This window comes from Pleurodeles waltl, chromosome 4_2 (assembly GCF_031143425.1).
Source record: "Pleurodeles waltl isolate 20211129_DDA chromosome 4_2, aPleWal1.hap1.20221129, whole genome shotgun sequence".
In the NCBI taxonomy this organism is placed as follows: Eukaryota; Metazoa; Chordata; class Amphibia; order Caudata; family Salamandridae; genus Pleurodeles; species Pleurodeles waltl.
The window spans coordinates 319,517,850-319,543,875 of NC_090443.1; the positions used below are offsets into that span (position 1 = coordinate 319,517,850).

Sequence of the window (26,026 nt, forward strand, 5' to 3'; positions counted from 1 at the left end):
TTGTCAAAAAGCATCAGGGATTTTGTGACCACTACGCCTATGCAAAGTGACAAAGAATAATAGGATAGAGGATATGGAACTTGGAAAAAGATATAAGCCCTCATTACAACCCTGGCGGTTTGCGGAGAAGTGGCTGTCTTACCGCCAACAGGCTGGCGGTAAAACAATTGGAATTATGACCATGGCGGTAACCGCCATGGTCATCCGCCACTTCTCCGAAGCGACCGCCAGGGTGGAGACGACCGCTGGTCTGGAGACTTGGGTCTCCAGCCCGGCGGCCGTCACAAGACCGCCGGCGGTATCATGACCCGGCTGACCGCCATGGATTTCATGGGGTTGGGCACCGCCATGAAATCCATGGCGGTAAGCACTATCAGTGCCAGGGAATCCCTTCCCTTCCCAAAGGTGGCAGGACCCCCCACCCCACCCCTACCTCTGACATCACTACACAGACACTCACCTACACGCATGTAGACACCACCAACACACATACCCGCACACACACGAACAAACATGCCAACAGACACACACAGTCATACACGCACACCCACATTCAGACATACACGCACACATCAATACAGACATACATACAGGCAGACATGCACACATTTCAAAACACACTACACCCCCGCATGCATACACGCACTCACACACCCCCACTACATACTCACACGCACACCCCCATGCACGCACACAACACACAATATCCCCCCCCCCCCTAAACGGACGATCAACTTACCTGGTCCGTTGATCCTCCAGGAGGGGACAGGATCCATGGGGGCTGCTTCGCCGCCAGCACCCTGTCAACAGAACGCTGCCACGCCGAATCACGTAACGTGATTCGGTGGGTGGTGTTCTGTTGACGGGGCGGTGGAGGTGGAGCAACCTCCACTTCTCCGCTGATCACCAGTATGGCTGCTGGCGGCTCTCTGTCCGGAAAAGGATGGAGGGCTGCCAGCAGTCATAATTCGCCGAGCGGAAAACCGCCAGCACTGGCGGTCTTCAGCACAGCGGTCCCTCGGCGGTCTTGTGAAAAGACCGCCGAGGTTGAAATGACCCCCATAGTGGTGGAGAGAATATCTCTATGCATGTTGGGCCCCATGATGCACATACCATGTACAGTGCAGCGCCCTCACCTCTTGCGATCCTTAGTACCCGCATGATACGGATGATAGTGGGGTTGATTGGCAAGGCAGCACTGATCTCAATCTCCTCCAGCGTGATTCCCATGACAGACAGAAGCACAATGGCTAGGTCCAGCTGGTTCCACCTACAGGGTGAGAAAAGGTCAAGATGCCCTTTATCCTTGACAGATGAGAGAGTATAATGGGAGAGCAAGAAAGTAGAAATTATGCGTAAAAGGTGTCAAGGAGAGGCTGGATCTAGAATTGGTCACTGCATTACATGTAAAGAGAAGGACACCCAAAGTGAGTTGAAGATTGCAAAATACAGTGGGTGATATGTATATGTGGCTTAGCCTGAGGGAATGTACATAGAGAGTTGTCAACATTAAATTAGCTTTACATGTCCTCATCATGATTTGGTCCTTCTAGTTAAAGTAAGAGCATTTTCTCTATCAAGGAATCGTCATTAATATTCATAAACTTGAAAATGTATTCAGGCATGTGCAGGGTCCTGGAACCCTTCTTCAACAGAAATAAATCTCATCTGCAATAAACAAGCTGTGCCTATGCATACGCAGCATTATCTATTTTTCTCTTATAAGATAATGACACCGAAATGTCAAAATAATGTACATTCAACATTATTCATTTTCTAATTTTTAAATGAAAAACACACGAAAGAAAGATGTTCCCAGAGGCATACAATTACATTTACAGTAAACTGTACTTTCGCTTTAAGGCAGCCAAGAACCACCACAATCCCAGCATGCAACTCACTAGCAGATGCTCCCACAATTTATTTTTCACTCAGCGGTAATGATCTCAGAACACTGACACCTGTTTTTCCTCTTTATCTACGTTTTTTAAAATTATTATGTGCAGCATTTTTGTTTTATCATTTTGTCTTCTTTATCGAGATATTTTTTCAGGAGGCCCCCATCTTTTGTTGTTTTGATAATGGCTAATGGATTAATTCTGGGAGGAGTCTATTGAAAGCTCTTGTCTATACTATCGATGAGTCAGGGTTCAAATCAATTCAGCAGGTCTTAAGACTTCTTTCAGAGCTTTCCTTGATATTATTATATCTTTATGGAAGACTATTGTTTGAGCAAATGTGTTTTCAACATCAGTAAAGCGAGATGTACTCTTAAAGGTTTCTTCAATATCAGAACACGATGACTGGGAGACCTTTCTAGAGATGTGGGGGTATTTAACAATGCCATTGTGCCTAATAGCTATTCTTCAATGAACATCAACATAACAGTAATGAAAACCTGCATCAAGAACCCCGCACGTTATTATCCTGGTCTCAGGAGAAAATCGTTTTTGAAGGTTTGTCTCCTGCACTCTTTGTTTTAATAGCTGTACTTTTGGCGAGGGCTCTGTTTTCAGTTATATATGCTTTGAGATTTGCCTTTGAGTAACTGGCTGTGTTGGACATCATGTGTCTGTGGAACGTGATGATGACTCCATCCCTTAATCCTCTGCTGGATAGAGGCTTCGCTTTCTAATTTTTATTCATAGATCTTCCTCATTCTGCTTAACGACTTTACAAGAGCTGCCAAATACAGTGTTTCTCTTTCTTCAGCTTACACAGTAAAATACAATTGATTGGCACAGAGTACTTTCAGTGTTTTCATGCAAATTCAAGACCTCGTCTCACATATTATTTTGTTTTTCTTCCTTCCATAATGTTATCACGAAAGTAGGTTTATCCTTCTCCCCAAACATTAAAAAAAGAAGTTGTCCACAGTGCAGCTTTCGCTGATTAATTCTAGGTTTTTCCATTTTCTCTAGCGACTTAAGTACCCCTAAATCAGACTTCTATAACACCTTTTCTAGCTAAATTAATTTTTCTGGCACATACAGGATTTTTTCAAATTGCTGTTGCTTTAAGAAAGGCAAAGGCAAATATTTTAAGATAATCTAACAAAAAGTAATGATCATAAGGGTAAGTAGATGAGAACAAATAGTTTTCTGTTTCCACTGGAATTTATTTTATAATATAATGTGTAAGGTCAGTTACCAACACCCACAGGGCTTACTCATGGCTTACAAAAAAGAGAAATATCTATTTTTTAGAAGTGTTCACTTAAGTTTGATGGGGAGTCTCCTAAGGTTAGGGTTAAGAATCATACTTTTACTGGGTGTTTTATGCCTCTCCTTCTTTCCTGAACAAATGCTTTAGGGTAATTCATTGTATTTTTGTGGCATCTATTTATGATAATGACCTATATGGTTATCATTCTGTCACTGATTCACACCAGTGGCTCTTCTAATAAAAAGAGCTTCTGCAGTATATTAAAATGTATTGTTTCCATAACATGCTTCATACAGGCATAATGGTTGACAAGACATTTTCTGTTTCATTTTCCAAGTATTCCACAAAGATAGAGAGTTCAAAGGATACATTAAAGATATCTTGCTTGTTAGTTACAGAATATCAAGTCTCCCGGATCATGTTAGGAGAGCATTTCTAACAGGTAAGACCCGCTGAAGTTCAGAGTGTGTTTAGCTCATATGAAAGTACAACTATTTTTCCTCTTTCGTTTGAGATGTGTTTTGAGTAGAAGACATTTTATCTCTGCAAATGTATGTTGTGGTCCATTATCATGCAATCGTTTTTCCTTCTAACCTTGTGGTTCTTGAGCCCCCAACTCAGTGGGGTTCAACTTGCTATTCTGTTCTAATGTTTGGAATATTATGGAAGATATCTTGACAGAAAAGAAAAGTTACTTGGTTGTAACACCTAAGCAACATATCCTCCTTCACAACAGAATTGGCTATAGGCTTGGTGGTGAGTATGCTTCATTTTCTCACCAGGTCATCAAAACAATAGAGAGGTACCAGTTGTCGCTGCACTGCATGCTGGGATTGAGGTCAATTTTGGCTGCCATAAAGCAACAGTGTAGATTCTTCTCTTTTTTGACTGAATGCCTATGGAAATAGATTTTGTTCTCCTTTAAATAGTACAAGAGGAAACTGTTTGAAGCAGCCAGGCAGTTTCATGTATTTTTAATTTGATGTTTCGGTGTCACTTTCTTAAAAAAATAAAAAATAAAAAATAAACTATTGCCTCTTGAAAGACCTTGCTTGCTTACTGCATGAGATATTTATTTCTCCCAGTTGCAGAATTGTTCTATGATCCCAGACGTTCACAAAGATATTATAATGTTTACAAATATAGTGCAGATGCCCTTGACATGGAACTGGTGTAACAGATAAGTAACCTTTTCCCAGAACTGAACTGGATTCAATCTTTGCACTCACGATATCTAAAGATTTAGCAGTGGGATAGGAGAAGTTAAAGATAAGAATGGTATTGATTAGTGTTTGGACTGAAAAGCATTGTAGAGTCAAGCTGATGCTCAACAGAGACTGCTGAAGCCAAGGGAGGGTTTCATCCACCTTCACATCCTGCTGTATAAATGCTCTATATTCAGTTGTAGGCTTCTCCTTCCAAAACCCTCAATAACACCCACCTGTCTTTGAAGTAACGCCGGATGCCAAAGGCTACCAGTTTCAGTACTGCCTCCAGCACGAAGACCGCAGTGAACATGTAGTTGCAGTACTTGAGGGCCGTCTCCAATGACTGTAAACGGGATGAAAAGAGGGTGGTGGGTGGTGAAGAAAGATGCAAATCGACAGGTAAAAAGGAGCTGAAACCTATAAAGGTAGTTTGCAAGCTAATTCTGATGTTCATGGGTCTAGAAAATGTCACATTTCCCATATCTAGTAACCGTCTTGAGGCTTTTTTCCTGCATACCATACCTTGTGCTTCAGTGAGAGGAACTCACTCACAAACTTTAATATTAAACATACATGCTACATACTTGCTTCAAAGGGTTGTCTATGGGTGATTAAATAAGAGATATTACTATTAGTTTAGTCAATAGTTCTAATTTAATAGAACTTGGAAGAATGAGTTGCCAAACTGATTTCAGCCTGGCACCAATAGGATGCACATACGTCTCTGTAGCATGGCTCAAAACTATCTTGCCCGCTCACACTTATTTAGCTACAATTCTTGTTGAAAATAATCTGAGTTCAGGAGACATACATTGTTCGGTCCTAAATTCGGTAATACTAGATTGTAATGCATAATAAAAAGGGAAGAAAGAAATAGGGATAAGCAGATAGATGAGAGAAAGGAACCGAAAAATAGGAGATAACTCTATAGAGCGCACAAAGGTAACACAGAGAAATTAGATGTATCTAAGAAATAGAGGACGAGAGAATAAACATAAGGTAGAAGCAAATGGAAAGTGAACATTGTAAACTGAAACAGTAATAAGAAAAGTGAGAGAAACAGAAAAAGAAATAACGGAGGAAAGAAGGATGTGGGTAAGGTATTGAGAAAATATGATGCATGCAATACAACATGGGAGACAGAGGTAGGGCAGGTATGGGGAAGAGAGGGATACAACTGGGACAGGCAGAGATGTGAGAACTTGGCACGGAAAGAATAAGAAATTGAGTAAGCGTGACAATGAAGAAAATGAATATGTGTTTCCTAATTCACAACACACAGACAGGAAGCAAATGGGATAAAACAGACATAACAGATAAAAGATAAAGATAAGGGGTGACAACTAAAAATGTAGGCAGGTGTAACACTATAGTTTGGAAGAAAATTGAAAATGAGGATAAATGAAGTCGAGAAATTAGTAGAAACAAAGAATGACATAACATGCAAGGATAGATGAGGTAAAAGTAACAGGTGCAAATGTCAGGTATACAAAAAAATCAAGGAAAGAGCACACAGATATGGTATCTATAGAGAAAGAGCATACAACACTATGAAAGTTAATACAGGGATATCCAGTGTATTTCAAATAAAGCCGGCCAATGCAACATTTTCATGATAGCCACCAATTAAAGAAGAAACGAGAAAAGGCAGATTTGTTAAAAGATAACATGAGAAAGTGAAAGATAAAATGAGAAAGTGAAAGTAAGACAATGAATAAAAAGAGCAGGCATTTGTAAAAGGTTGCATCCAAAAGACCATTCTTAAATTGACTTGAGAAGCGAAGGCAAAACAACATAATACATCATGTAAGGTAGAAAGGGCTATGGGAAATTACGTTGAAGAATAATCAGAAAAGGTTAAAATGCAATTGAAAGTTATTGAGATAGTGAGATAAATATAATAGAAATAAGACACAGATGAAGGTAAGAGATAATGCAAAAAATAAAATGTGATACAAAAAACAATGGAAGAGTGTATGCTGAAAAATAAGTATTATAAAAATTGCAACGTAATAATAGAATGTGTGCAGTGAAGAATATTAAAAAATAACATACATATACAACAATACGCCAGGAGAAAGGCAGAGAAGGAAAACAAAAGTATTAAGCAATACCTGAAAATTTAAATAATATAGAAGAGACAATAAACGTGATAAAAAGCAAATAAAGTTTATGGAGTGTCTGCAAAATGTAAGGAGTTAAATTCGTAGTCAAGGAGGAAGTACTGATGATGGAGAAAGGCAATAAGTGATGCAATAAACCAGTAGGTAATATGTGAACAAAATACAGACAAATAGGATACATAAAAAGAAGGGCCACGGAAAGGAAATCATTCACCGATGACATGAGAACATAAATGAGAGAAATTACATAGCTTAGTATGAAAGAAAGAAGGATGATTGTGGAAATAATAATTGGCAAAGTGCCTCATTTTGTGTCAGGGAAAAGTCACTAAATGCTTGGTAATTAGACTACTATGCATTTATTTTATTCTGATTATTTTATGAATGCAGCATTCTCATGTTAATGAAATGCAATATTACTGCAGTGAGCACAGAAATACCATCCAAGTTTACACCATCCCACGTAACTTTAGAAAACTGGTGCAATGCGACTACCACAAGTTATTCCACATTAATGTGTGAAAAATGCTAGATCAGAAAAGTATTGTACTTCCTGGCTGTAGTAACACCATTAACACATTAAAAGAATTACTCCTGATTTTGCACAAACCCCTGAATGATATCCATGTCTGAAAAAAGGTAGAAAAAATGACAGACAGGAGAGTAAAGTGTAAGATAATATACAAGGAAGAAAGGTCTGGCAATAGTTCATGGCAAATGTGAGGAATCGTTTAATGCATGGGCAAAAAAAGTGTCTACATGAAGGGAAAACTCACATACAGACCATTCAAAAATACTTCAAGATATAAGACAATGAAGGGGAGACTAATTACATATTCAATATGCAAGGAGGAAGAGACTTGAAACAGAGTATATATAGACGCTAAGGCCTAATGAAAAGACATAAAGGAAATAAAGTATACAAGGGGTAAGAGAATTGAAATAGCAAGACAAATTTATAAAGCAAATACGAGATATTAGAACATGAAGGACAGACTATTGGCATTCAGTATGGAAGGGGGAAAAGATTGGGGATGAAGAATATGTATTGATATGAAAATGTTCAAAGCAAATCAAGCATACAAGGAGGAAGAGATATTTAGTTAAGAATCATGTTAGACAACTTTATGGAAGCAAAGGATATGAGAAAGTGGACAGGTTAATGACCTGGAGTATACAAGGAGGAGGGGCTGTGGATAGAGACCATTCACAGATGATATGAAATGGTGAAAAGGGCACAAATGAAATTAATAATTCTCTCTATCATGATTGTATTGTAGACAACTTTATACATATACATGTAGATATGAGAATGCAAAGGAAATCCTAATGAAATACACTACAAAAACAGAAAAGGGGGAGAATGGGGAACATTTACAAATGGTATGCATTAAAGAAAAGACACAAGAAAACACATTGTAGAGTAGGAAATCAGATCTAGATAAATAATCTTAGTACATACAGTATGTTTAAAAACCTCATAGATTTTAAGAGAAAGTGAAAGATAGACAGGTGATATACAGTATACAAAGATAAGGTACAGGAGATGAAGAACATTCATAGATTATATGAACAAATGATCAAGACAGAAAGGCAATGACATATACACACCCAAGGGGAAAGTAAAATAACATTAACTGAAGAATCATTGAGGGACAGAGATAAGGGGCAGAAGACAGAACAATCTCAAAGATAAACACTAAAATGGCAATTAAAAGGTAGAAAAGGACATCAATCATCCATTTGTGCAAACGTTTGCTGTAGCCAAATTGCACACAAAAATAAGCACAGCAATGTCGGTGAAGCCTGCATTGGCACACTACCACTGTTGTGCCCTTTGAAGAATATGAGGATGAGTCATAATGCTCTGCAGTGTGGGCACAAGCTTATTTAACACAGAATCTAACTCACATTATCTATAATACACTGTCTGCCACAGAGCTGTCTTCTTTTACTCCTCTGGTATTTTTATATCTCTAGTGATGCATTGAGTAGTAGGTGAATGTACTAAGTGGGCAAATTGAAGATGCCAAAAACATTATAGTTTCTTTTGTTCATTGAGGCCAGCCAATATTTACTTTGTTTTTAGATTGACTTTTTGGCATCTGATCTTTATGTTATTTTTTGAGTATGTGATAGTTGGTGTGTGCATTTTTCAGTGTTTCATCCCTACCTAGTCATATCTTCATAGTGAAGATTAATTTATATTTTCAGTTTTTTAACCACACAAGAGGTACTGAATGACAAAGAAGTACATTCTGAGTGGTTAAAGTAAATAAATAAACCTTAACAACTATTTGTGACCTAATACTTGTGTATTGTCCCTGCTTCACCAACATGCCTTAAACCAACATGGCGTCTACAAATCTAAATGTACATTATCCCCTTACACCTACCCCCACCACCGCAGTGGGAGAGGTGATGTAAAGGAATCCAATCTCCAGACACAAGCCAGGACATCAGTCTCTGTTGAGGCCAGATTATAATCATAGAATGATTTTGGTGTAAGAAAACTACTGCCTTCCTAACAAAGAGGTAGTGCTCGAAGTATATGTAAAGAACACTGAGTATGTCTGTGTGTTTTGAAACATCATGCCACATAATTTATTAAGAAAGTTCTCCAGGCGAGATGACAAAGTGGCAGATGCCCTGCATGTTTGGGGAGCATTATTGACCAGGCTTGAGAGTTGGGAGGTAGGGTCACTGGATGAATCCTCTGAGGATGATGAGTGAGTAGTCCTTGTACCGGGTGTTGTACTGTCTGTGGCACCAGGAGGGGAGAGTGTTGGGATATATTTACCTGTGATGCCTAATGTAATGATCTTTGATCTTGGATAAATCATCACTATTGCTTGTCAATTGAATGGGGATGGCTGTACTATTTTTACTGCATTTGTTTGTGGTGGAAAACAATAAAAAAGAGTCTATAAAAAGCGTGTTCTCTGCTGCAGTTTTCTCCTTTAAGTACAGTGATATGTATGCACACAGCTCAAGAAGGGCTACACAATTTTTCTTAATATACAAGAAAGTTTGGCAAAAGCATTCTGTAAAGAAATTAGAGCACAGCACCAGGGAATTGTGAAATCAAACTTGCTAGCCTGTGCTCGCTCCTAAACAGACAACATGGATACCCAGTAAACGTTTTGACTGATGGAAATCAAAGAGAACTGCAAAGAATTCTGAAACAGTGTGTCTATTTATGACTTGGTTTAGGTTTGGTTCCATTCTACAATAACTGTGAGTAGAATTCCACAGAATGGTAAGTGCCCTTTATAGTGATCGGGCTAAGCATGGTGTTAATCCCTTCTTGCCCTCAGGAGAGATGAAGGAAATGCCATGGATAGCATCAGTAAGCATTCCACTGCATGTAGACAATATTGGATGTACATATGTCTGGAATAGAAAGAATAGGTACCTTAAATTTAGCATGGGCCTACGTATATTCAAATGTATATGTCTGCCACTGCCAATCTAAATTTTAAAAAGAAAGAACAACCCTGGTTGTATAAAAAAGATTAGAGCAGAAAGAATATCAGCCATGAGATAACTGAGAAATTCTGCAATATAGAACGTTTTTACAAAACATATAAAAGTCAAATTTACTTCCGGGTGTTTTTAGCAGGATATTTGCAATTGGATAATAATGATTCACCAAGAAATCTTTAACAGAAGCAGAATCTTCCTTCATAAAAATAAAAGGGAATTTCAGAAATCTCTAGTGCACCAATAGGTAAAGTGAATCTCTAAAACACAAAGGCCATCAAAAACTGTTTTGAAAACTAAAAAGAAAACACCTATCAAAAACAGGAAGGCAAATAGAATATGTTTTTGAACACTGAAAGACGAATCATTTACAAAACAATAACAACGGTAGCATATTATTCAAAAAGCAAAAGTAAAAGATATTCTAAAAATCATAGATGATGTTCATTGGAAGACTGAAAGAAAAATAAAGCCGTTCAAATATTTTGATGCTTAAGATTAGGCACTTAAAATAAATAATTTTGAAGATGTGAACAAAGTAATGATTTGGTAAACAGAAAGGCGAATAAAGTTTTAAACAACTAGTATAACTAAAGAATTAGGTGAAACTCCAAAGCCAAACAGAAATATCTTCATAGAACAGAAGTAAAACACTATTATGCAGAAATCTTGCAAAGGAGAATGTTTTTTCACAAACCATAAAAGCAAAGAATACTCTTAAGAAATTCAAAACATCTTATTGACAAGATGTTTCAGAAAATATGACTTCAGCAAAGTAAAATGTCAAAATTTTTCAATGACTTAAAGACATTCTTAAGAACATTTAAATAGAAAGAGTATCTCTCGACAGTTTAAAGAAGAACTGCTGTTGTTCTAGCAAATGTGGATAAAACAAGTCAGACAAATAACAAGAAATTCATTTTTAGGGAAGTGATAGGAGATTGAAAATTCGTTAGAAATCATTGGGCCAAATAAAAATGCCTTTGGAAATGGAATGGAAAACAGGACATGGTTTAGAAACCTTCAAGGGAAACAAAACTATGTAGAAAATGTAACTTGAAATTACAAGTTGAGAAGGGTTCATTAACAACCAAGATTAATGGGAAATGTAAAGAAAAACAGAACATTCTTAAGACTATTTCCTTATTATTTTTTATACGCACATTGCAAAATCATGTTTTGTAATCGTAGAGATGTTAGTCTCAATTATAAACTTAAAAACAGTTCTTTCTGGATTGTTTAATTTTTTATTTGTTAGTATGTAAATTACAACCAGCTCTGGCAAGTCGCCCACACGATTTTTAGGCTTCATAACTAGCCCCGAAATTTGATTTACAATTTTAGCATGAAGTAAATAATTATGTTTTATTTACTTTCTTTTAGTTCCCTCACGTCACCAATTGTTCTCTCTCCCCTAAATTATCCCTTCTGTTTAACTTTGCACTTTGGTCACTAGCTTGTGGGCTGGTGATTGCCTCTAACTTCTCTTTTTCCAGTAGCATCTTTCAGCTAGCGCAGCCATCTTCAATTCCTTTCTCGTATTTGGGCTGATCCAAAATGCCCTTGTGTTTTTTAACACAGACAAGCTGGAGTCAAACCAGCCTTACTAAACTCCTCCTTCCCTGTGCTAATTAGTGAAATGAGAATTGCCCGAACTTGTACCCCCAAAAAGTTGTGCAGAAGCATAATCCTCAAAGTGACCTGGTTAAATGAAAATACTGAGAAGGAGCAAAGATCTGGATTATTAACTAGGAGGGACAGCAACAGATTACTGTCCCAGGGTTAAGCAGCATAGCACCTAGAAGTAAAAGCAGGTTTCAGCGATAAATCCTGGATTACTCCTTTTAACTGCAGCTCGAGGGAAAGAAAAATGTTTGTAAAGTATTTCAGCAGCTCCAAAAACACATTAACGTTGAGAAATTATCCGAATTGATTTAGTTAAGAGAAAGAAATTAGATTGCTTCAACAGCGACAACAGGTCACACACCAGGAGTTTTGACTTTGCTAATAAAATGTCTTCTTTCAAAAACAGAATATTATCCATAGGGACAGCAGATGGTACTTCTCACAGCAAGGAACAAAAAGAGTCACTAGCAAGCTTCTTGGTTTCAAACAGGCAGGAAGGGCTGGACAGAGTCAATTACCATCTTGTCTGATGCACACTTTTTCTCTTAATGGAAGATTCAGTACTTTTTATCTTGCCTGGTAATGAAGTTGCAGGTTTTTCAGTTCTGCAGATTCGTAGTACTTGTGAAAGGCAGTATTCTTCAGTATTTCCAACTTCTTCTTGTAGAATGAAGGCAGCATGTCTTCACTGCTTCCAGCCCCTCCTTCACAGCTCCTGATGGGTATCTCACAGGCCCACCACATGCATGCAGTTCACCAGAGTTCTTATTGTACTCCACTAGCACTTTCAGTATGAGAGTGTTAGATTTTAATTCTTTAGGACAATATCCAGCTGGGTACCAGCATATGTCCAGGCCAACCTAGCTAAACAGCTTCTCTGCAGGAACCACGTTCCTAGAGCAGGGCACTCTGGGTGGTCTGCTCTTCCAGTGACCACTGTACTCAGGCTACCTCCAAAGCAGGACAGCAACCCCACATTTGACTGGTACAACAGGAAAGTGAGTGAATTGGTGGCACCTTTTCTAGGAAGACAGTCTAGTGTAAGTTAAGAGATGTGCACTAGGATTGAAGAACTTGCATTTTATTCTGACATGGGATCAACAGACAGGGAAGTCCATCTTACTTCCAAAGATTCCTTCCTTGTTAAGTGTTCTGACTCCTTCTGCATTGTAGCAATGTTCCGACTTCCAGGAGATGTAAGGGAGAACGCAGTAGCAGGAGGTGAGGTACTTTAGCTTAGCACATTCATTTCCTCATTCTGTTTCTGGTAGATCATCACCCCACTCTGCTGAGTCCACTTGGATACAAGAAGCCAACTGCCTGGAGAGACGCCTACATCAGGTGACCATCCTCCCCAGGTCAGGTCATCCTGCCTCTCTTTAGGATATGAATGACCATGCCACATCCTTTCTCTCACCCAACAGAGCTCTTCTACAATTGAATTCAGTCTCTTAGAGGCCATAGCTCTAGGTTCAGAGGAACACCAAGTACCGCCCACTATGAAGGACCACTGAGCTACTTAGACTGGCCAGTTAGATCATAATTCGTGTTCAACAAATGTCCCACCTTGCGACAAATCAGGTTTGGGATATTAATTAATTCTACGAATCTAGTTTCACCAATAAGATAGATGTGCAAACAGTAACAAAAGGATGCAAAGGTGACATTTCTAGCTTGTTGCTAATGCAGTCTGTAACAACAAAGTTTTGATACCCTGCACAAACTCTAAACATGTGGAAATTTGCAGCAGGCTGTGCGGAACCTAAAGTTCTTGGTACCTCCCTCAACATGGAGTAAGTATGACTGAAATATTATAAACGTGCAGCTAGGGCAACCAGGCTTTCCCTTGGCAAGACACCGGTACAGATGATTTACTTAAGGTCAGATGTATTTCATGAATGTCAAAATCAGTGACATGGCTTTGTTTCAAAACGTCATGTTTTTTTTTAAATCCCACTCGTGGATGGTGTAGGGAAAGATGACACACTTCAGCAGACATTTTCTTCTAAGCCAATGGGGCACATTTGTGGTTTTTGATTGTGGGCTTATCTAAAAGCCATACAAGCCAATCGTTGTTTGCCAGTTATACACAACGTTTTAGAAGTAAATCACATGCTTGGGGAAGCTATTTAGAAGTCTTATACTGCTTGGAACCAAAATATGCCAGTAATCCATTAAAAATGGAGGCAGCACAAAAAAGATGCACTTTCTCACAGCAGGTTAATAAGTAGTGATTTCCAGGTTATCACTCTGCAGATGCCTCCTATGCCCGTGGCTCCCTGGTTAAGAATCTATTATACTTCCCCTGAGTAACTGAGGTTTCTATCTTTCAGTAAGTTTAGGGACTCCCCCTGCAATAGTGAGTAACTAAAAGAAGCCCACTTGAGATTTCATTGAAAGAATCCGTCATGTGAGGATGGTTTGAAGGAAGAAAGAGACGAAGGAAAGAAGGGAATTAGACACAAGGCAAAGGGGGACAATAGATGCAGAATGGAGAGAGCGTAGACTAAAGGAGAGTAAGGAAGGGCAAGATATGCTGTGCAGTCAATGCACTTCAAGGCAGCAAAACAGGATGGAGATAAATGGAGGAAGAAAGGAGGTGCAGTCTGCTCATAGAGTGCTCCGGTGGTGAGTGGCACTGCGAGAACTGATTCAACGCCACGGCAGAGGAACAAAATAGGCAATTTGGGGGTGCATGAGGAGGGTGCAAAAATGCACAGAAGCACCCCTGTGATGAAAATGCAAAACGGCTGATGCAGAAATGCTCCTGAGTAAAGAATGAAAGTACAGCAGCATCAGAGCACATTTAAACATGTTTACATGGCAGGGGTGAGATGTATGGTCTTACATTTACTTAACCTGATTTTCCTTTCTTTTCTTCATTCAAGAATTGTCCCCAATGAGATCAGAAACATACCAAGTCCATGGTGATGATATGAAAACCATGGACATTCGTGCTTTGCCTGTGATCATAAAAACATGCTTTACAGAGCGGGCTCCTTCTCACCTACCTGGGTTTTAAGAATAATGGTCCATTTTCAAGCTGTGGTGCATTCATAATAAACTTCCGCTCTCAGGTGTGATGGGCCCATGCAGTCCTCAACTTCTGACTTTCATTTGAGGGTTTGGTGGAGGTTTACGCCATATTTGAATCTCAGGTTAATACGGAGACTATCATGGCAGCAATAGGTTATGCTCAAGTTACATCATCAGGGTAACTCTAGTTCCTTAGGGTGGTACATGGATTAGCTTCTTTGTACGTCACCCTTTGTGGAAGGTAACGGTGGAAGCAAGCCAGGCCTTTACCATCTCTCTCCATTCTAAAAGTGGTTCAGGGCCAGCATCTGCTTAGGCTGGTGACTTACGAATGGTGCGGACCACCGGAATCCAACTGTTTAATTAGAACAAGGCATTGCAAAAGCTTACATTGGTTACTTGACATGATGTGACTTGCTCTAAATCTCATGGTCACCTCAAATGAATTGTATGTTAATCCTCTCTAAACAGTTCACTCACTTCCAGCCTGAGCTCTCTGCTCTATCAAGTCGATGATCCAGACACCAGGGCAGAGGTATGTGTGCCAGAGATGCTTGCCACAAATCAGAAGCCTGCCCCTCTCAAAAGGCATATTAGAACCTTGGGAGCTCTGCGCCCTCTGTGATTTCAGCTTCAGCTCATGATGAAACTGCTTGTTGCTACCTCGTTGCCTGGATATTGTTTGTTCCGTGCATTTTCTTAAGTAGTAGGGTACGTTGCTCACCTTTCCCAACTCTCTAAAATATGGTCCACTATAAGAACTTGTGGGAATGTGAGGTTGTATAATATTTTGTGTGCGTGCCTGAAATGGTCAATATGTAGAAAGGTACTTAAGTATTGTTATCTACTTCAAAACATAGGGACATCTTCCCACTCCACAGACAAGGCACAGATTTCTGCAGAGTGAGTCTCAAAGGGTGTCATAGTTTGATCTTGAGTGCAGGTGGTTACGTGCGGTGCAGCCAGGCAACAGATTCAAAGCAAGAGGAGGATTAGAACCCCCATCAACAATGTCAGCAGAAGCCAAGGAGAGATCCCTCAGTGATAGCCATGAGGAAGAGGAAACACCAGCAGCCCTTCAATGACCATGTAGAGGAAAGGAGGGACAGAGGTGCCTCTATACAGGTACTGAAGGAGAAATGCATAGGTCCCACATCAAAATGAGTAGAAGAGACACAGCAGCTCCTCAGTAACGTTGTAGAAGAAGAGACACAGAGGGCACTCATTGATTTTGTAGATGAACAGAGGTCCTTTTGCGCTAGGAGCAAAGGTGATATTGAGGTGAGTGATGGTGTAGGGTCCATCAGATGGAGAGGCGATGCAGATGTCTCTTCACGATAGAAGACAAAGAGATGCAGGGAATCTACAGGGATTCGGAAGATGGAGAGGAGGCACAGAGATGTCCATCACAGATCAGAGCTGAGCTGGGAAGTTACAAAATGATTCACGAAGAGGTGGAGATTGAGAGGATACACATTGGTACTGAAGGAATGCTACTGATGAAGAGGTAACATAGAGATGTTCCTCAGTAATGGAAGAAGAGCAAGTTTGTCGGTCTTTCAGCAATGGTACAGAGAATGTATGGATGCTAGAGCCCCCAGGTGTGACATAGAGGCTGCACAGGTGTAAATTTGACCAATGATGGTGCTAGAGTGGCTAATCAGAGGACCCCTAGGGCCCGCAGAGAGGTAGAGTAGGTGCAGAGAAACACCAGGGGCAACACAAAGGTGGCCCAGGGGCCGGTCACTCACCAGTGGCTGGCTGTAGTGCTCCAGTGACATGGTGACCACGTTGAGGCAGATGATGATCGTGATGAAGATGTCCAGGTAGTGGCTGGTGCAGACCGTGTGGATGAGGAGGCGAAGAGGGCAGTAGGTGGCATAGTACGGCAAGCGCTGAGCTTCTGCAGTGCAGAGGGGTAAAGAAGGAGGGGAGGAAAAGGGAGGCAAGAGGACGAAAATGAAGGAGACAAGGATAGGCGACCAAGTAGAGGAAAGAAAGAGATGGGAACAAGGAGGCGAGAGGAAGAGGGGAGAAAAAGGAGGGACAACGAAGAGAGTTGAGTAAGAAAACGAGGGCAAGAGAAGACGAAGAGCAAACAGAAGAGAGATACAGGATAGCAAGCATGGAAAGGGAAAACAGGGGTGCAAGATGAGGAAAAGGAGCGGGCGGTGAAAGATGGAGGTAGGAGAGCAACCAGAAGTGATGGAGGGAAGGGAACATGGAGAGAGAGAGGGGGGGAGAGACAAAAGTAGGGGAAGAAGAAGAGAATGAAGCAAGTTAGGGGTGGGGCACGTAGTGGTGGTGTGGAAAGGAGTTGAGAGGAAGGGGGAGCAGTTACGGTTGAGGGAAAGGGAAGCATTGGTACAATGAAGACCAGAGTGGGTGGTAGAAGGGGAGCAGGGAAAGGAGAACAAGTGAGGGTATCATGCAGATGAAAGAGAAGGGAGAGCCAGAATAGAAGTGGAAGAGGGGTAGTCAGGATAGTAAAAGAAAACGGGGGAGCAAATAGATGTGACAAATGGAGAATAGGAAGACAAAGAGGAGTGTGACATGAGTGAGAAAAATAGGATTAAGGAGAGAAGGAGAAGAAAACAAGGGGAAAGGGTAGAGAGGAAAGATAGGGGTTGGAGGCGAGAGTAGTAAGAGAGAAAAAGTAGAAGACAGAGGATGGGGCAAAATTAGATTATATAAATGAGAAAAACAGAAAAATGTGAGAAGTGGATAGGGAGATAAGTAAGAGAATGAGTGGAGTAGATAAAAGTTAGGTGAAAGGAAAGAGTTATAGTGGGAAAGATAAGATAGAGGATAACATGCAGCAGATAACGATAGTTGGAGTAGGAGACAAGTGAGAAGGGAAGATGTAATGAGATAGATGAGGAGTAGATGGAAGGATGAATGAGGGTCATGGGTTATGACAGATGATAGAGAAGAAATGGGGTTGAGTAGATGAACATGGAAGGGAAGATGAAGAATAGAGGAAAATGAAAGGAGAAAGATAGACGGGAGGAAGAGGATACGGGTGGGAGAAGAGGTGGTGATGGAGTGAGGTGGGTGAGGATGAAAGTAAGAGATGAATGAGTTAATAGGGAGTGGAAATAGACAGAGAAACCGATTAGAACAATAGGAGGGAATAAGGTAGTGCCAGTGTTTAGAGAGGATGGTTGGGAACAGAGAGAGAGCATAAGTTGGACAAAGAAGGGCAAGCAGAGTTAGGGGCAAAGAGAAAAAGGGAAAGGGAAGACAGACCAAGATTTAAAGAGGGTCATACAAGGGACAATAGCAAGGAGAGACAATGGTAGGAAAATATAGAGGGAGACAGAGAATCAGAGAAACAGGTGGGAGGGACAAAGAGGGAGTCATGACAGGAGAGAGAGAGAGAGAGAGAGAGAGAGAGAGAGATGGGCATACAGGGTACAACAAGTAGAGAGGAGGGGAAGCCAAGTCAGAAAGGGATGGGAGGGAGAGAATGCCCAATGTTAGTAGTTGTCTTAGTATGAAATGAAAGCAGCGCATCTTGCATTAAACCATTGAGAATTATCTTTACTTTCTGACAAGTGGGGAGTGAGGATGAGGAAGAAGGCTGCAGCTGGCAATAGACCTGCATGGAATGGAGCAGAAATGAGCAGGTAGCGGGGGGAAGCTCTCCGTGCCTTCATGGGAATGGGATCCCTTGGTCCCAGCTATGTGGCCTTCCCTCCAGGTTATTGGCTTGTGCTAGGCACCAATGTGAAAAAGAAACCACTGTGCTCAGTGGGACATGGGCAAGGATGTCTCAGAGAGGCCACTGGCAGGGGTGAAAAGGCAAACAAAGGACTGGTGGAGCATGTGTCCTGCACAAGATGCAGGAAATGGACAAAGTCATATAGCTACCTTCTTAGAGGAGGTTCCATTCTAGCAGGGATGGTGGACTCTAGGGATGGAGGACTCCAGCAAGACCAAGCTCAGAATGAGAAACACACACATAGTCCCATCTGCTATTAGCTCTGTTTTTAATTTTTCCTAGTCTGCCTTCCTCTTAATTTCCAGCAGTATTGGCCCATCTCCAAGGCTGTTGAAAAATGCCAAAATGTCAACTGACAGAGCCCAATACTTCACCAGTTGTCTGGACTTCTGGTGCGCTCAACAGTGACAAGGAATGGAGAGAAGAACTATGTCCAGTAGTATAACGAGCTGTAGGTCTCGCTGTCATCATTCAACGTGACTTTCTACCATATTTCTGAATCTTATTAGGATGAGGAAACTAATATCTGTCTCTTATTGTACTTAAACATAATATTTTGGGCAACACTGCTCCAAGGTCTTTACCAAAGAGGTATTTATTAACGTGAGGAGGCAGCGGACGAAGCAGTAAACTGCATGCTGCTATGAAACCAACTCCGGCAAGATACATGTAAAGGAAAACCCATAAGATTTTAAAAATCTTGAAACAAGTTTGCTTCCAGAAGACATCAGACTCTCTCCTACACTCTACTCTGGCAAAGAGTAACCAGCTAGATTGCTAGAAGTGTGTTCTATTAAATGTAATGTGCCATTTCTTATTTCTTTTCTCTCCCTCTTCTCTACTGTGCTTCATTTATGCTATTTTTGCTGTTCATTTTACTGTGCTTCAATGCCTCTCGGACAGGTGGCACTTAACAAATATTGTTTACTGTATTTAAGTGTAATCAGTCAACTAATCAATGCATAAATAGATTCGTTTGTCTGCAGCCATTGGACTTTTCTGTCTGCTTTGTATGCAGACAAATCAGGCTTCCCCTTACGAAAATCTGCAATCAAGATGATTCTGTTTGTCGTTAGCTGGATAAACCAAGAGTGTAATATTCAGTGCTTTCTTTTCTATGATTCACCTAATGAGCTTTGTAAATAACTCCATTACAGAGCCACGTCCAATTCATTTAGTTCCTTCAAACCTCGCGAGGAGGGTGTGAGATTGCCCTGAGTTGTTATGATTCCTAACTACTTCTCCTTGCCCAGGGACCAGGGTAGAAATGGTTCAGCATGGAACCCTTTAGCGAGGGAAATAGGCTAAACAATGGGGTGTCTTTCACATCTGCTGGCAAGCACGTAAACCCAGCTCTAACAGCGGATAGGAGCTTGAAAGTCCTATGGGATGGGAATTCGAGGTCAGAGCAGCAACAACAAGACTACTTCCATAAACAATTGGGCACAAGTAGTGTTCGGCCATGCCTAATGACATCCCAGCATGAGCCCCTTGGTCAGCCCTACCGTCGTCTGTGTGCACTGAGGACATCTCAGAGGAATTCCAGCAGATCAACAGATATACACTCAAACAGAATTACTTCTCAGCGGCTCACTCCAGCCAAGCGATGAGTCTACCAGCCCTTGGGAACAACAGCCTTGAGACCATGATGACAGTGCACTTGGGTGCATTCCAAAGAATACGACCCATACTGGAGGTAAGGCAAACAAGGTGGCCATTACTCACTGAGTCCAAGAGCGAATTGTGTATACTATAGTCCATCTAAGTTGTGGGAATATACAACTGTTAAAAGGAATAGCGGTCTAGGCCTTCAAGAAGTTGCAGTTGCAAGCTGTAGAGCAAGGTTCACGGTGCAGACTGGTCTCCTCTTTTGTTTGTCATTCTCTTCCCTAAAACTAATGGAGTGTGACAAACTGTCCCAGCAAGATGCATATATATCACGGGCAGTGCCTCAATGGCTGGGACTCCCTAGTTGTTAGTATCAATTATTATCTCTATTGTAATATAGTCCTAAAGGCAGAGTCCTTTTCTGTACCCTCAAACCATCACCAAAGTGACAAAGGTGTTGGCGGAGGGATCAGAGAGAAAACCTTTGTAAGTGACAAGTCATGGCACCTTGGGGGGGGGAATAGACCTCGTGCCTTCATACTTTTCCTTGGACATTAGTCTCAGGAGCCAGTAGTTTATTTTCCTCTATGCCTGTATGTTGGCATACCCCATGAATTGTTACTGCAGTTTGATTTCAGTTGCTTATAGGTTGTTTCTGTAATGGCCTCAAAGGGTATGCACTTTTCAAAATCAGATTAAACACAAAGTGCCAAGATTTACAAGGTGGTTTCTATAACATGTTTAGCTCACTGGCAGTGTTTAGGGTCATCTTGGTACTTTGGGCAATGAATGACCAACTTGTTTCTGGACAAGCCATGCCTTGGTAACTAATCCTCTTGTGTTGGTTTGTAGATGGACACGGTTACGTATAGCACTTTTCCTTTATATGATTCAATTAAAGACAATTGCAAATAAACATATGACTGATAAGGCCACACTAAGCTGCTTGTGCTATTATGTAGTCATAGTCAAGTTTTCTAACTTGGTAAGCAAAGCAAGAAATATTTGTGATAGAACTTTCAGATGTAGAAGAGACCACCATAGCCAGGCACTCTAGATGGTTAGTAAAAGGGGTCTTGGGAAGAGACAGGTAAGGATGTAGCCTAAATGAAATAAGCACCAGGTGTGTCAGGCGGCAACCAGAACTGCATATACTACAGGATCTCCAGAGTAGGTGGAGGGCCTACATAAACCCTGGCCCCTAACACAAGAAACTTGGATAATACAGAGTTTCAAGGGTCAACCATCCTCCTCACCAAACTGGGACAGATTACTTTAGTTTGTTACACAGATGGAGGATGTAGCCATGTTCCTCTGCCTCAATGAGTAGACAGTGTATCTATTGTCTCCACTAGGACAGGGCTTCAATATTAGCTCTGCTTGGGACCTGTGTGCCCATCCACCCTCCCACAGCCCCACTCTGAAAATGATTACTTTAGGACTAGGTTTGAATGATAATATAGGGCTCCCGACACCTGGCGTGGAGGCACTGGGGTGGAATGGCTGAAAGAACAGGTCCCAGCAGAGCAGGAAAGCATACGCACAATGGGAAGAGGAGGAAATATAAACATCTAAAACCTGACGTCAAACATCCATAGCTTCAAACAGACAGAAGAAACAAAAGGTTATACAATAGCACAGGGGCAGCACTAGCCCACCCTATCAGTCTTTCTTGATTCAGGACCTTAGTGCATAGCTATAATTAGTTTTTCTCTTCTATCCTCCCTACCTTACTCCCACCATCCCTTACCAGGACCCTCTCCGTCCCATCACACTTCCCTTTTCCCAATACTCGGACACTCTCCATCCCATCCCACTCTCCATTTGTAGTGAGTGCAATATTTTCCTATCCTGCCATCCATTCGGGTTCACCCAGCCTGCTCACCTCTGAGAGGGTCAGTTCCTTCCTAACCCACGTTCCCCCTCTCCCAGCCAAGGCCTTCCACTTGCTATCACAGCTCCCCCATCCCTACATCCCACTGTGGGGACCCTGGCTATCGAATACCCTGCCAGAGCCTTCTCCTTGACAGCCCTCTTCCTCCACCGGCGTGTGGGCCTGGTTAGGTTTTGTCCTTTCCACTTCCCCCGACGGGGGCCCTCCTATTCTGATCCATTCTCGCCCATTTTATGTGTGGCCTTCTCCTTACCTTCCTTGCTGGCTTCTCACCTTCCCATTATTTCCCCTCATAAATGCCAAAAATAGACATTTTGGAAGTGATACTCAGGATAAAATTCATGTTATTTTAGCTTAAAACTACCTACACTTCAATGACAAAAGTTAATGGGGAAAAATGCTCCCCATTTTTTCTACCAATATCCTTCCTGGGTGTTCCTCGATTTTAGCATTTTCTCTTCCCTGAAATGGTTAATATTTCAATCCCTTAATACCCTCCTGTGCTCGGGTTGTATTTTGTATGTCATGTCCTCCCTCCTTTTTATCCATCACTTCAAGCCTCGCACTCCTATCCAGCTTTTGGAGTGGACCTGGGCTCGTTATATCCAGAGAACTGAGCTTGAGTGACACAGCCATCACTGTTAAATCAAGTCGATATAAAATGCAGTCTGCGCCAAACAGTAAGTCCCTTTGAAGAGGAAGCATGCAGAATCACAAAACAGCATTGCTCAAGGTCAAGTTGACAGCAGGCAGACCCCAGTGTGCAGTGACATCCCATGTCCTCTCACAGTATGGCACTGCCCATATTGCACTGGCAATAGCCCAGTGTGGCAGTCAGAACATGGCATTAGCTAAATCCGAAGAGTGGGCTATGAATAAAATGGTGCCACTGGAAACAGGCCAAATTGGCCCATAATATTCTAATCTGTTTTCTATTTCTATGTACTCTGGTTGACTGGGCCCTTCTAGGCTGAAACCAAAGAAGGGATGTCCCATGAAGTCAACAGTGCTATAGATACTTTCCAAGACAATTTCTATTATGCTTTAAGCCAAACAGTGCCTGCCATTATGGTCAAGTTTGTTTCACAAAGGACCATTCTAAAATGGTTACTAACAAGTATTCTGACCAAAGACAGAGGCATAGCCCTTTTTTCTCTATTTTAAAGTACTTTTTATTTCTGTTGATTGGGTGTGCCTGTATAGTAGTAGGCTGAGGCCAAAGATGAATGGCGCACAAAGTAACCAGAGTTAGGTTGTTTTCTATTTGTGACATTTCTATTATGGACACCACCATGTTTACTTAGGGTCCATAAAAAGACACCTACCATCACAGGCTGTTTCCGTTTCTAAGGACCATTGATTTTGACTGCCTCTACCTTAAGTTCTGGTCAAAAGTGAGCTGTAGGGCATCTCATTCTTGTTTGTTTTTACTTTTGGGGGTCGGTGTGCTTCAATTAATGTCTTGGGAGAAGACCTATTTTCCATTCCTATACTTTGGGCAATATTATATTTTATAGAAGTCTAAATATTCAAATGCTAAAAATTATAAAGTTACTTCAGTCACAAAAAATATGTCAGTAGACGTGAAATGAAAGGTGAGATCCTCTTTCTTACAATTTGGTAAGCTTGAGAATAGCAGACAATCAGATTTCAAAAAAGGTCCAAACATGGACAAAAAGAGTAGAGAATAACTTCAAGAGGAACAATGTGCCACTAGCAAATTTAAGGAAACTGCCTAGGCTCCAGATTGGAAGCGGTGTTGTAAGGGCATTCTAGCTAGAACTCCCTGGAGCCTACTTTTGTAGTATCTGATTTACTTATTGGACTCTGAAACTTTCACAGGGAGTTTGGCAGAATCACTGCCCACATCAGTATCACTTCTCTCCAAGGACAGGGTCATTTGACAACAGGTCTTCAAGTGTGATGTTTAATTCAACGGACAATTTTAAAATGGCTGCCATTTGTTTAACATTTGGACAGAGATGAAGTCCTAGCGCACATGACACTTCTTCTGGAGCATATCGCTATGAACCATTATAAAAAGGCGACCTCCTTCGTTCTCCACATTCTTTTTCTATCAATGAGGGCTACACTAAGCTAAAGCCATAGATAGAGAACATGGTTTTGAGTGCAGCCCAAACAGGTCTTTGTGGATCAGAGTCCGACACAACTCCCAAGAAGAAACCAAAAACACACACACGAGAAGAAGGGAAGGAAGAGGCCTTGGGAGGCCTCGGCCTACGAACCCACAGGACACTTAATGGTTTCCTTACTCCTGCGCTTCTTCTCGAGGCGCCGTAGCCTCTTCTCCTCACGCCTTCGAGCCTCCTCTGCTTCCTGATGCTGCCGACACTTGTGGAAGTTTTCCACCACCACCCCCACGAACATGTTGAGCACAAAGAAGCTGACGATCAGCAGAAATGAGATGAAGTAGAGTAGCATCCATGGGTTGTGGTTTGTCACGGGCTGGAAGACAGAAAGCCAGAGATAAGATTGGATAGCTAAGTTAGTGGAGTAGGGGGGCTGGGTGGCTATACTTCCAAGTAATTCCTGCCTTCCCTTGTTTCTCTATTTCTCTGTTTGTCTCGCTCTCCTCAGCAGATTTAGATTCCCGTGTTTTCCTCTGTTTCCTTCCACTCCCAGATGCAGGATACATTCTTAGTGACATCCAGTGTTCTTGCTGCCCCAATCCTTGCCCCACAGAATGCACTCTAGGCCGTGGAAGGGGATTAGGGCAGATGGTGGTTACGACCCCATGAAAATGCTTCTAAATTAAAGCAAAAATAGGGCAGATGGAACTACAATACCTGCTGATCCACTGCCACGGCATCCAGCCCGTTGTACATGATGTTGACCCAGCCGTCCTTGGATGCCAGAACAAACAGCGACATTAAGGCCTGGAAAGGAGGAAAGAGCTGGCTGAGGCGTACATTTCAAGGTAATTATACCACTGATGTTAAACCTTATACACTCAGCAATCATTAAGTTCAACCAGTAAGTTAACTTACTGGTGTTTTTCTCTTTGTCGCAAGACAGGAAAGTTACATGGTCCTATTGAAACCCTAGCTTTTTTATAGTGCTACATCATGACATTTATGGCAGAACAGCTAAGATAATTATTTGGGAGGGTCTAAGAACTTATGGTTCCTCTGCATTAAAGACAAGTGTGTCCAACAGACTTTTCAAAAGCACCCACCAAATGAAACATGATCTTCTAACAAGAGTTGCCTAGGATGATTTAGAGGTGAATTTAGCAAGGGCACATGGATGCTGGGACTCATGACCTGTGGAACACTTAGTGATATGAGTGCAGTTTGGAGTATTTTCAATTGCTGTCATCTTTTAGCTGTACTCAATCTATTTAGGTCTGGATTTAGCCAAGATCTTTTTATTTTAGAAAAATGATATACATTGCTTACTATTTACTTATGGCGGCTTTTTAGTCCGCCCTCTTCATCTATTGGTCAGTTGTTGTGTCATTCATATGTCTCCCCCCTCCTCACACTACATCATACAGCATAGGGCAATATGCCAGCTCACTTCAGCCGTTATTTTAACGCCACTGTGAATGACTTACTTCTACTCTTTTACGACAAATAAATCCACACACAAAGTAGTTCTGTTATGTACCGAGGGCTACTTAGGTAATATGGGATGTTTGAGACCCAAAGATATTTTTGATTATTTTCCAAAATTAACATTGGAGATGTCCCAGCAGCTCCCACAACAAGGTTTTATTAAAAAAAAAAAAAAAAAACAAGACAAAATTAAATAAGTATTGGCAAAGCCAAATGCTGGTAGCCAAGGCCAGACCGGTTGTCTTTGTCAGTGTTTGATTTGAGACTTCTATCTACTTCATCCTCCACACCCACCCAGTGCCATGGTTTCCCACTGCACCTTCAGAGGTGTAAGTGCATTACTCATCACAAGTGAGGACTAGCCCGAGAAGTGCCATCGTGATATTGCCACTGTCTGAACTGGTTAGTCATTAATACTTCAGGAGCCACAAAAAAGAGAAACCTTTGTAAAAAATATTGAAATGTTGCTAGATTCGTGATATGTCAGGAGGCCAAATGAGTACAATTATTTTTAGCGACATACGAATGACATTCAAGTTGGACAAATGATCAATATTTTGAGAGGCGAATGGTTGAGAAGA

At 41.3% G+C, this 26,026-nt stretch overlaps 1 protein-coding gene across 1 annotated transcript in view; it reads right to left on the reverse strand.

The window, feature by feature from the left end:
- CACNA1I (calcium voltage-gated channel subunit alpha1 I) overlaps window positions 1-26,026 on the reverse strand; it is an 842,691-nt gene that overhangs the window by 65,761 nt on the left and 750,904 nt on the right. Inside the window, exons 24-28 of the mRNA XM_069231287.1 lie at window positions 24,675-24,764; window positions 24,141-24,333; window positions 16,393-16,544; window positions 4,607-4,716; window positions 1,137-1,270 (exon numbers count right to left, since the gene is read on the reverse strand). Coding sequence (XP_069087388.1) covers window positions 1,137-1,270; window positions 4,607-4,716; window positions 16,393-16,544; window positions 24,141-24,333; window positions 24,675-24,764 — 679 coding nt within the window. The remainder of the gene's footprint in view (window positions 1-1,136; window positions 1,271-4,606; window positions 4,717-16,392; window positions 16,545-24,140; window positions 24,334-24,674; window positions 24,765-26,026) is intronic.